Source organism: Propithecus coquereli, unplaced genomic scaffold, assembly GCF_000956105.1.
Source record: "Propithecus coquereli isolate 6110/MARCELLA unplaced genomic scaffold, Pcoq_1.0 Scaffold942, whole genome shotgun sequence".
In the NCBI taxonomy this organism is placed as follows: Eukaryota; Metazoa; Chordata; class Mammalia; order Primates; family Indriidae; genus Propithecus; species Propithecus coquereli.
Window position 1 is genome coordinate 66,810 of NW_012155752.1, and position 12,075 is coordinate 78,884.

General features: G+C 53.0%; 1 protein-coding gene across 1 annotated transcript in view; it reads left to right on the forward strand.

Annotated features, from left to right (window-relative positions):
- The first annotated feature begins 3,656 nt into the window (after positions 1-3,656).
- The window catches only part of LOC105826936 (phylloquinone omega-hydroxylase CYP4F11-like), an 18,022-nt gene continuing 9,603 nt past the window's right edge, over positions 3,657-12,075 (forward strand). The window contains exons 1-6 of the mRNA XM_012664950.1: positions 3,657-3,998; positions 5,739-5,883; positions 9,117-9,170; positions 9,261-9,388; positions 11,554-11,675; positions 11,760-11,775. Coding sequence (XP_012520404.1) covers positions 3,801-3,998; positions 5,739-5,883; positions 9,117-9,170; positions 9,261-9,388; positions 11,554-11,675; positions 11,760-11,775 — 663 coding nt within the window. The 5' untranslated portion in view covers positions 3,657-3,800. The remainder of the gene's footprint in view (positions 3,999-5,738; positions 5,884-9,116; positions 9,171-9,260; positions 9,389-11,553; positions 11,676-11,759; positions 11,776-12,075) is intronic.

Here is a 12,075-nt window from a genome sequence, read left to right on the forward strand (position 1 = left end):
GCAAAATAAAGACATTTTCTGATAAACGAAAGTAGAGAATTTTCACCACTGAAAGAGCCGAACTAAAAGAATTACTAAAATGCATTCTTCAAACACTTTTCGAGAGGAAAATGCCAAAGAAGATGAGCAATAGCAGCAGGATAAGACACATAGCCGGTCAGAATAACCTCCATGGCTGCTCCTGGGGCCTCTGCCCCCACCATTGTGGGGAGGAAGGTAGACACAAATGCTCCCTGGACTTTCTGTGGATTCAGCTCTGTGCTCAGAGGATGTTCATTATACTGTATCCGGTATCTCTAGGGGTTTCTAGGTATTGGATAGCAGGAGTATGTTCATATAGTTTAGTCTTCCAGATTCCAGACTTTGGAAATCTCCATGAGTATTGCTATATATTACCTCATTTCTATCTGGAAAAGTTGCGTCAATTTGCAACGTATGAGACTCTCAATTTCAATGCCATCATGCCAGGAATGGAAGTGATCATTTTTATTTATAAATAACTTCACACATTGTTTTTTAAAAAGTCCTTCATTGTTGTTTTAATTTGCATGACTTTGGTTGCCGAAATAAGTAGTTTTCAAAGATTGGATGACCATATTATATGGATGAGAAAGCAAAATCTCAACAAGAACAGTGAATAGGCCAAAACATAGTGAAATAACAGCTAAAGGATATTGATAGAAAGAAACCGTCTAACTCAATTGTAGTTAAGAACAAACATAAAACATTTACAGAAAAATAAAGATTGAGGAAGTTACCACCAACAGAAGTTCTAAAAGATGAACTTCGAGAAGGAAAATGTTCCAGAAGGATATTCTAAAATTGAAGCAAAAAATTTAAAAATGGTAAAAATATAGGCAAATTCAGGCAATGATCGTAGATAAAGAAACAAATAATGGTTTCTAATGGTATATGTAAAACACGGAACAGAAATGTTGGGTAGCAATGTAGAAGGAGAAGTGGTGGACACCAAAACTAAAGCACTGTAAAGTTTATATATGCATATTTGTAGGACAGGAGTCCAAATATTGTTTATCCACAGGTAACACAAGTGTTGTCATGGAAAATCCGAAAGAATCAAAATCAACTAATTGAAATAATGAATAAATTTGGCATAGTCAGGAGGTGCAAGGCCATTATACAAAAATCAATCTAATTGTTTATTGGTTATACTACCAACAAACAATTTGAAAATTAAAATGTTTGCAGTTGATAACACTGATAATGACATCATAAAAAATAAAACACGATGGAATAAATTTAACGAAACCAGTGCATATCTTGACACTGAAAACTATAAAACATTGTTCAGAAAACATGGTAAACACTAAACAAATGGAAAGATAACCATGTTCATTGATTGGCACGTTCCATATTGTTCAAATGTCCTTTATCCCCAAACCGATCTTTAGATTCAGCACAATCCCAAATTACACAATGCTTTATTTATAGAAATCTACGAGCCAGTTCTAAAACAACTATAACATTTATACACAGATGAAAACAGCCTAGAAAAGCCAAAGCTATTTTTACAAAGGAGGACAAAGTTGGAGAACGAATATTGTCTGACATCAAGACTTCTAGAAGGGTGAAATCAGCAAGATGGTGGCATAGGATTCCACCGTCAGCTCAGAGTCCCCCACCACAGCGATAATGTCACAGCCATCCGTGGACCCAAGTGCCTCTGTGGGAGCCTTGGGATCAGGAGGAGGTTGTAAAACTCACAGGTGCCCAAGGCCTAGAAGGGCCGTTTTGAGATGGCCGACCCACACCCATGGGGCGGACATGCCGATCTTGGTCCTGGCTCAAGATCTGGAAAAGGCCCTATTCCAGGAAGGGCTTAGCTATAGCCCCAGCCAGCCTCGATCCTTCGTCCAGAATCATCCACCAAGGGGTCTAGGAGGAACCCACGTGACTGGCGCTTCAGCAGACAGGCTCACTGCCGTTGCCCTCAGCAGTGGACCTGGAAACAACCCAGTGACTTAGCTCCGTCTCTCGTCAGCTGTGGTCCCAAATTAGTCCTGATCACACAGGGACCCAGAGGGCCGCTCACGCATCTGTGTCACCTACAGGTTTGCAGGCCTCCGTCCCCCAGCAGATTCTGAAGGGGCCCTGAATGCCAGCTTCAGCCTCTCCTGACTCTGGTCCGGAGCAACCCCTGCTGCACGAGAACTGCCGAAGTTGCAAGCACTGGTGCCACCGAGTTGAGCTTCCAGCCTTAGTCTCACAGCAAATCCTAAAACATCCTGAAACCTTGGATCCTGCCCCCCACGCCCCAGGTACTCCCGGAGCAGGTGTTCCTGGCGAGAGTTTTACCAGGAGAGAAGCCCAGCCGGCAGGACTGCCAACCTCTGACCCACAGGGGATCCTCAAATGCCCCTTAATCTCAGTTCTGGCTACAAATCGAGAGGCATTTTTCCCACCCAGGAACCCTCGGGAGGCACGTCTGCCGGCGCCACTGCAGGCTGACTCGCTGACCTCAGTCTGATCGTGGGTCTCAAAACTGCCCTAGAAATTGTCTGCAGCCAGCCCCTCTCAAGCGTGGTCTGAGAGCAGGCATGCCCACCCTGGCACCTGCCCTGAGACAGCACCTGTGTGTGGCCCCAGAGAGAGACCTGAAGATCTTGGTGTCAGCTGTAGACCCTAAACCACATCCTCGACTCCATTCCAGCCGCACTCAGCTCTCAAAGACGGAAGCTTGGCCTGCAGCGGGACCCCCTCCACCCCAGTGATTCGACGGCCCCCCAAAGGCCTGAGGGAAGCCACATCCACGGTGCACCTGGCAATAGAGAACCATCTGAAGACACTGAAGCATATCCTCATCCTGGCACCAGCTCCACAAACAAAGTTCCTGGAAACAGTCCCGTCCACCCAGGGACTGGGCAAGATCTATGCCCACTAGAGCCCCTGATGCCAAGAATCTGACTGGAACAATCGCCAGCAAGGCTGGATTGTTTGTTTCTATTCCTAGCAGTCATGTCTCAACCCAGGGCCTGGGCTGCCTCCAGGCAGGACTCGAACTCCCGCCAGACTGGGCAGCCGGGGCTTCTGGGCTTTAATCTCCAAGCCTCCTAATTCTTCCCCGAGAAATGGTGCATGATGCTCTACAGGAGCTCGGGAGACGATCGGGGACAAGGCCTGGCTTGGCCATGCTCGCCTGGCACCTGAACTCTCACTTTCAGCTCCACCTGGTGTGCAAACCGTGTGGCTCTGGATCTCCTTTGGTCACGCCTAACTTGCCCCCTCACCCCACAGGTGAGGTGCTGAGACTTGAGGATCCAGTGCCTCTGCCGTGTCATCCCCAGATGATCGCTCTGCAGCCAGCTCCCTCCCCACGCCATGATTTGGTCCCCTGCCCAGGCTGGGAGGAGGCAGCCCTGCCTGCAGGGATTGGCTGGCCGAGACCCGCCCTGCCTCCCTCAGCCTTTCCTTAATCAGGGTCCAGGGCAAAGACCGCCCAGCAGGGCGAAGAGGAGATTATGTGGACAAGCTGCTCCTGAGAGAAGGTGCCAGGCTGGAGGTGGTGGCCCTGGAGGGTTCCAGCCTGGGATGGGGAGGGACCTGCCCAATGCTGGGGCGGCTCCAGGGAGGTGGCCCTGGGAATGGTGGTTTCCTGGAAACTGAGCCCCTGGTAGCCTCCCTGCAATTCAGCCTGGGCCTTTGTGGACTTTAGCTCTCAGGCATTGTTTACCCATCTCGGAGCCCTCCCCTTCCCGCCCCTGCTTCTCTGCCCTGGCCCTGGAGCCCCCTTCCCTCTCCTGGGCCTCAGGAACTCCCCCTGCACCTGTGTGCCCTGCAGGATGCCACAGCTGAGCATGCCCTGGCTGGGCCTGGGGCCAGTGGCCACATCCCCGTGGCTGCCGCTGCTGTTGGTCGGGGTCTCCTGGCTCCTGGCCCGCGTCTTGGCCTGGACTTATGCCTTCTATGACAACTGGAGCCGCCTCCGATGTTTCCCAGAGCCTCCCAAAACAAACTGGCTCTTGGGTCACCTGAGCCTGGTGAGTGTGGCAGCAGGACGGGTCTGGGGTGTCAAGGCAGGTGGACTTCCCCAGGACAGGAAGGGGCTCAGGGAGCCGGGGATGGAGGTGGGCTGGGGTCTGGGACGGCAGAGAAGCGAGGGAGGCGGCTCACTTGCTCCTCTGCTCACTGCCTCACTGCTCTGCTGTGCCGTCCCAGGCCTCTGTCCCTTCCTTGTCCTCCCACCCCAGCCCGCTCAGCACACTTTTCCTGCCTGTCTTCCCACATTGGTGCACCGTGAGGGCTCCCGGGGAGGGCTGCACAGAGCAGGGACCCCTGGTGTTCCCAATTCTCCACCGCGGGACTTGAGGCCACCTGAGGGGCAGTGTCCACGGTGGCCCTACCTGGACCTCCCTGCCTGGCCCGTGTCATGTGTCTGCCCCTCTCTGGGCTGTGACTCCCCCACTCCCCCAAACACACAGGGGCACAGCTGGGACACAAGACAGGTGGGAACAGTGTCCCACCGCTGCCCTTCCTGAGCACCCTCCTCTTACCCTGCTCTTCCCCACTAAGGTGTCCCAGTGGGCCCTGCTGTGCAACCTGCGTGAGAGTTGGCCGCTCGCTTACCCTCTCAGGAGCCTTTCCCAACCCCCTCTCCCCACACCTTGCCCTCTGACTTGGACCTGCTGTCCCCTGTGGGTGACGTGGCCTCAGCCTGTTCACTTGTAATGGCAGGGGAGATGGGCGTGTCCTTAGGCTCAGTGGGAGGGTGCACAGCCTGGTCTGCAGAAGGTGCTCACAGGTGGGAGCCATGGTCCACATGGACAGTTACAGCTCCGCTCTGCTCCCTGGGGTCTGCTGAGGCTGGAAGGTCCCCAGGGTGCAGACCCTTCCCCAGGGGAGGAACTGAAGCCCACGTGCACCAGGCAGGACATGAGGGCATGTGGAAACTTGCCTTAGGGACACGTCCTGAGGTCACACTGCTGCCCACAACCCCCTCTGTGGGGACGTCCCCATATGGCTATCCCCAGGCCAGAACCACTCCGAGGACAAGAAAACCCTTCCTCTGGAGCCAAGTGGCCCATTTGTGGGCAGAGATCGCGTCCCCTCCCTCTGCCCGGGACGCACCTGTGGCATTTGGAGACGGCCCCAGGAGAGAAGGAGCAGGAGGAAGCAGAGATCCCCTCCATCTCTGCAGAATCTAGACACACAGTTCACTGCAGAGGCTGCACCACCTCCAGAGGCTGCCGGGGACCTGCGGTGGCCACTCCTGGGGACGTGTATTAGTCAGTGTTCCGCAGAGACACAGAACCACGGGGCACACAGATCTGGTAGAGGTCTGGACAGAGAAGAGGGGATTTACCATGAGAACTGGCTCAGGGGACTGTGGAGGCTGGGAAGTCCCACCCTGTGCCGACTGTAAGCTGGAGACTCAGGGCGCCGGAGCTGTCGCTCAGTCCAAGTCCGAAGGCCTGAGCAGCTGGAGCTCGGATGTCCAAGGGCAGAGAACGTGGAAGTCCCAGCTCCGGGAGACAGAGCCAAGTCTCCTCCTCCGCCTTTTTGTTCTCTCTGGGCCCTCAGTGGGTTGGATGGTGCCTGCCACACTGGGGAGGGAGGATCTTCCTTCCTCAGTTTACCCATTCAACTCCTTGTCTCTTCTAGAAACTCTCACAGACACACGCAGAATAATGTTTACCAGCTATCTGGGCAACCCTTAGCCCAGTCACATTGATACCTGAAATTAACCATCACAGGAGGTGACGGCCCTGTCTTGCTTGCAGGTCCTGAACACAGAAGAGGGTTTGAGGGATGTGACTCAGCTGGTGGCCACCTACCCCCAGGGCTTCAAGTTCTGGCGGGGCCCCACCCTCCCCCTCGTCAACGTTTACCACCCCGACATCATCCGACCTGTCCTGAATGCCTCAGGTACCATGCAGAGCTAGTGGTGGTGGCGCCGTGGCGCATCCAAGGGCTTTCAGCCCTTCCTCCCTGATGCTCCTGCTTGGCCCCTGCAGTACCTGGGTCCCTCCCTCCCTCTTTTCCCTCAGCCACCTTCCTCTTCCCTGCATGTACTCACCCGCCCCCACCCCAGTGTCTCCTCCCTGCACTGTCCTCTGCTCGCTGCCCTGGTGTCCTGGGCACCACTGGGGCCCCAGGAGGCCTGTCAGTTCAAGGCCTTTTCCTGGGGGAACTCCCCAACCTCATGTGGTCAGGAATGGACCAGAGGAAGATGCACTATGACAGCTCAGAGGAGACCTAAATTTCTACTGGACAGACTCGAAGGCTACCTACAGGAAGAGTTGCTAGAGCTGGGTCTGGATTGATGAGGAGGAACTTTTTAAGTGCAGGAAGGGTGACTCAGTGGCAGCATTAGTGTTCCAGGCTCCCTGCCAGGCCTGCTGTCAGCCTTGCATGTGCCCAAGTGCCTGCACTTTGCATGAGTGCCACACCTGTGGCTCAGCTCCTTCTACCCCATCCGGTGGCTCGTCTGCCCTAAGTTCATTGCTCTTCTGCTCCAGGCCCCAAGAATCTCCAAGGAGCCCCACTGCAGCCTGGTGCCCTTCCCTTGCCCTCTGCCCTCCCTTCCTTGGACAGGCCAGGCTGAGCAGGGAAACGGGCAGCATCCCACAGAGACTATGGCTCTGACGCTAAAATGCTGAGTGACTCTGGGCAGGTCCCTGGGCCTCTCTGGCTTCTGACATCTCTTTCAGTTGTGAGTCATGGAAACTCACCCTCATGTCATCTCAGCAAAGAAAAGAAATCTGTTGACCATAAAGTCCAGAGAGGGTGGCCTTCGGGCAAGGCTGGATTCAGGTCTGAAACAATCTCTTCAGCCATCTGTGTCCCTCTTGGTTTTATCTTTTACTGTACCACTTTTTCTTGCAAGGCCACCCTTTCCTCGTGGTGTCCCTGAGGGGTTCCAGAACCTTCGGAAATCTCATCTTTTCCTCAGACCTTCCATAAGTAGCCTGAGATTCACTGTGATTGTCCTGGCCTGGGTCACAGGACCAATTCCTCACCTAGTCACTGTGACTCTGATTGCCCAGTCTTGGCAGGTGTGCGGCTTCCAGAGCTATTCTTTCTGGGCACAAAGGAGTTTGATGATAAGAACTCAGGCCCTGGATTCAGACAGAGCCAAGCTCAGGACTCAGGTGTGCCCCAGACTACCTGGGAGTTCTTCGGTGAGGGGCTTCATGATTCAGAGTGTTACTTTCTCAATCTGGAAAATGGGATGAGAGACAGCCCAGGTGAATTGGCATTTGCGATCTCTCTTAGTTCATCTGTTGCTGTAACTCAATAGCTGACACTAGGTGATTTTTGAAGAAAACAAATTTATACTCACAGTTCTGGAGGCTGGAAAGTTCGAGGTTGAGCTGTTGTATCTGCTCAGCTTGTAGCGAGGGCCGTGTGCTGTGTCAGAGCATGGCAGAAGGCACCGCAGGGCAGGGGACTGAGTGTGCTTGCTCAGGTCTGCCTTCCTCTTCTTATAAAGCCACCAATCCCACTCCTGTGTCAACCCATTAATCCATTAACCCACTAGTAGATTAATTTATTAACCCCTCAATGGATGAGTGTGTTCAGGAGGGCAGACCCGACAGGATCCAGTCGCCTCTTGAAGGCCCCATCTCTCAGTTCCGCCACGTGGGGGTCCACGTTCAACATGAGTTTCCGAGGGGCAGATATTCAAACCACAACAGGATCCAAACGGGGAATGGCTTTTCCTGTCCAGTCACTGAGGCTCCTGGTTGCTGCGTTTGAGAAGGCGGGGGGATGCCAAGGCGGAGGCTCAGCGCAGAGGTTGATGAGAGGCGGGACGGACTCCCCAGGGCTCGGGGCTGCATCTCTACCTGGCAGGTCCTTCTCCCTGGCAGCCTGGAAGACTGTGAATTGGGTTCTGTCTGCTTTTCTCCAGACTCGGGGCTTGCAGGACGGTCTCCTGTACACGCAGGGCCTGGACAGCAACTTTGGGGATGTTGCTGCCAGCGGGTGAGGCCGTGGGACGTGGTCGTCCGCATCCTCCACCCACCTGCATCAAACCCGTGCTCTTTGCTCAGACGGACACTGCATTGGCCACAGCTCGCCCACTGCTGAGGTCTCTGTGCTGCCTCCAGCTGGTCTGGGGACCCGAGTGCAGACAGGAGTGGCTGGGGAGGAGAAGACACTGCCTCTGTCTCCCCAGGACTGACCTGTCTGACCTCTGTCTGACCTCTGGTCCTGTTGGCTGATGTCTGAGCATGTCTGCTCAGATGTCTGCTGTATGGACACATCTATTCACGTGTATATTTACACCTGGGTCCTGGTGGCACCTGGTTCCTGTTACACCTGGTTACACCTGGTTACACCTGCTTTACATCTGGAATCATGGCGATCACCAGGTCTGGGGCTCAGCTGTAGCCAAGGTCGCTTGGAACATGCTGAGGTCTGTCTTGTTCTTGTCTGAAATGTTTGAGATTTGCTTTTTCTCCTGCTAGTCACATCTGGGCCGTATTCGGGGCTTGTCTGAGGTGTGGGACCCAGGGCCCCTCCGTGAGCTGTCTGAAATACGAGTCTTGTCTGAGGCAGGTCTTGAGGTACGTTCAGATCACACCTGGGGCACAGTCTGGGTCACACCTGGTCCACATCTGGGACATTAACAAGATTATATTTCGATCCTACCTGGGGCCCACCCGTGGGGCATGCTGAGCTCATGTCAGACCATTTCAGGTCAAATTCAGACCATGTTGGGTGATTTAGGGTTTGTCATGTGTGCCATGGCTGTGTCAGGACCTGTAACACATCGGGGCAGGTCACATGTCTGAGATCCCTGTCAGGAGGTGTCCGAGTTCTGGGCAGGCAGGGTATCCTAGGTTCTTAGGAAGGTGTTTTGTAGGGTGTTGAGCTGTGTTCGTCTGTTGCAGACATGCTGAGGCATGTAGGGGCCATGTCAAGGCATGATGGTGTGTGCTCTGCCCTGTGAGGGTGTGTGTTGCTCTAGTGTCTGCTGCAGGCTGGTCTGGGCCCCTCCCTTCCCCATCCTCCCTGCTCTGTCTGCACTTGGCCCCCTTCCTGCTATGCTCGGCTTGGAGGGGGGAGTGAAGACCCCTGGCTGGGAGCCTCTAACCCCACCCCAAGCCCCTCCCCTGCCTGTCCATGTCCCTGATTGTCCTCGTTCATGCCAGCCGCCATTGTACAGAAGGATAGTATCTTCTACGGCTTCATGAAACCCTGGCTGGGTGAGTAATTGCAGGCGAGTGGGGCGGGGACAGCCTTGTGGGGCAGGACAAGGTGCTGCCTTAGTTCACTGCCCTTGGCTGCCCGACTAGGAGAGGGGCTCCTGCTGAGTGCCGGTGACAAGTGGAGCCACCACCGTCGCATGCTGACTCCCGCCTTCCATTTCAACATCCTGAAGCCCTATGTGAAGATTTTCAACGACAGCGTGAGCATAATGCACGTAAGTCCCTTGACACCGGGGTCCTAGCTGGAGGCTTGGGGTGGAGGGACCACAAACAGGTCTGAGCTGGAGTTCTGGCTCTGCTGGGTGGCTTGGTCCTTCTTCCTTTCTGAGACTTGCTTTCCTCATCTGTAAAATGGGTATAATAATCCCTACTTAAGAGGATGTCAAGATGATGTAATGGTGTCCTGTCCCTGGCACATAGCAGGTGCTCAGACAGTGTCAGTTTCTCTGTTTCTCTTCCTGTGAGCTCAAGAGAGCAATGATGAAGATTACACAGCAGCTACTGCTGCGAACAAACCACTTCCAAACTCATTGGTTTAATCAATGTGCTCATCATTGCTAATAAGTCTGGGGGACAGTGGGCTGGTTCTTGTGGCTGTGGAAGGGGTCGTTCAGGGTGTATGATCAGCTGCGAACCGGGTGGCAGCGTTGCTGATCCTGGCTCAGTCTCTCACCTGTGTGGGGCTCAGCCGGCTTCAGGCTGATCTAGAATGGCCTCAGCGGGGACAGCTGGACTTTCCTCCATGCGATTCTCTCCCTCCAGAAGGGATCCCCGGCTGTCCCCATGGCAGATACAGGGCTCCCAGGGAGTGAGAGGAGCCCGCAAAGCCTCTTGGAGCTCAGTAGAGTTATTGTGTCATCATTTTTCCCACATCGTATTGGCCAAAAAAAAAGGCAAAAGTCTGCCACAGAATCAAAGTGTGGTGGGTAAAATAGGCTCCGTCTCTTAATGCAAATTGCTGAAAAATCCCACTGCCAAGTGTGTGGGCTGAGGGAGACGTGGAGAATGGGGTTACGGATTTGTCTGTACATTTTGCATTTTTATTTCAGATTATAATGGGGGCACAAACATTTTGGTTACAAAAATTTCTTTAGTACCATTTGAGTCAAAGTCGTAAGCGTGTTCAGCACCCAGGTAGTGGGCATTGTACCTGTTAGGTGTGAATGACCCATCCCCTCCTGCCCCCTTCCACCCGCTGGATTTCTGATGAATGTTATTTCCATATGTGCACATAAGTGTTGATCGATTAGTCCCATTTTAATGGTGAGTACATGTGCTGTTTGCTTTTCCATTCTTCTGATAATTCACTTAGAAGAATGGTTTCCAGGTGGGATAAGGATTTTTTGAACTGCCTAAGATTTTTTTCTTACTCGCAAGATTATAAGTTAACGTGTTACTTTTTCATGGATTCTGCCACAGACACGAGACTCCAGGGTCAGAGACAAAGGGTGGTTTACTACTCATGGCACAACAGCACGTGCTTCTTCTTGGTTTGCCTCCTTTTTCCAAGCCGCTCAATCCCACGTGGGTGACACAGGCGGGATCCTATCGATGCCTGTTCCTGGAGTCCATTGTGGTGCAGGGGAGGAGCACTAGGCTTAGGAAATCTGATTTTACAGCAAGCAGACACAGCCTGGTATGTGTCCGGGGGAATCATTACTTTATCCCTTAAGGTTCTTCTCTTCAAACACAGGGTGGAGAAATGACCCAGGTTAAGAACATAGGTCTTTGCATTCTTGGCATGCCCAGCAAGGATGCTCAGGGCCTAAGGAAGACTACTTCTACCAACATAGGGATATTTTTGCAGTCCATTTATAACAATAAATAGGAGGAAAGCCAACATTTTTGAGCACTCACTATGTGACAGAAAAGATTCCTTGTGCCAATTCCATGATATAAATTCTCTGATTTAATTTTAATGCACCTGTCAGAGTTTCTACTTACCCCATTACAGAAGAGGAAACTGATGGCCAGAAAGATTAGAGGGGTTACTCAAGTCTACCCATGTACTGAGTCCTGGGGTGGTGGAGCAGGGATACTAACCCAGTTTATCTGGCACCAAAGCAGGTCAACTTAAATCTTCCTGAAGATTTGACAGATGGGACCTAAGGGAAGGCACTGGGTTGCCCAAGGGCACACTCAGCACAGGATGCAGAGCTGAAACCTGAACTCAGGTCTCTTGTTCCCAGCCATGGAGTCTTCATCTCCTAATAGTAAAAGCTTCTGCTTTCACCCAAGCCGGGTCCTCCCTGGAGATGGCTACTTGGGCCGGAGGACCAAGAGGCTGGTTCTGAATGTGTCCATCCTGATGTTTGGGGTTGGGGAGGGGCTCCAAAGAGCCAAGGCCCAGTCCCCCAGCTCTGTCCCCTTCTCTGGTCAGACCAAGTGGCAGCACCTGGCCTCGGAGGGCAGTGCCCGTCTGGACATGTTTGAGCACATCAGCCTGATGACCTTGGACAGTCTGCAGAAATGCGTCTTCAGCTTCGACAGCCATTGTCAGGAGTGAGTCCTTGCCCAGGGCCTGGGAACTTGAACTGTGGACCCAAGGGGGTAGGTGGGTGAGGGAGGACTGAGGACAACCACAAGAGCTGTTCTGGAGCAGGTATGTCACAGCTGGACTTTGAAGGAGAGGGAGGGGTAGGTAGAAATGTTTGGGTGAAGGCAGGGAGGTTGGGAGGAGTAGAGCATGTGCAGCAGACAGTAGAAGTGAGATAGTAGAGGTAGACAGGGGCTGGGTCTCAAGCACACTGAAAAGTCAGGCAAAGGGTATGAATTTATTATGAGGTTTCCAGGGAGCCATCGAGCTTATGCTGGACATGGTCAAAGCTGAGCCCTGTGGAGAACTGACTGTCGTGTAGACACTAGATGGAGTTCACTTTGTATTCAAGAGTCTATGGTGGGG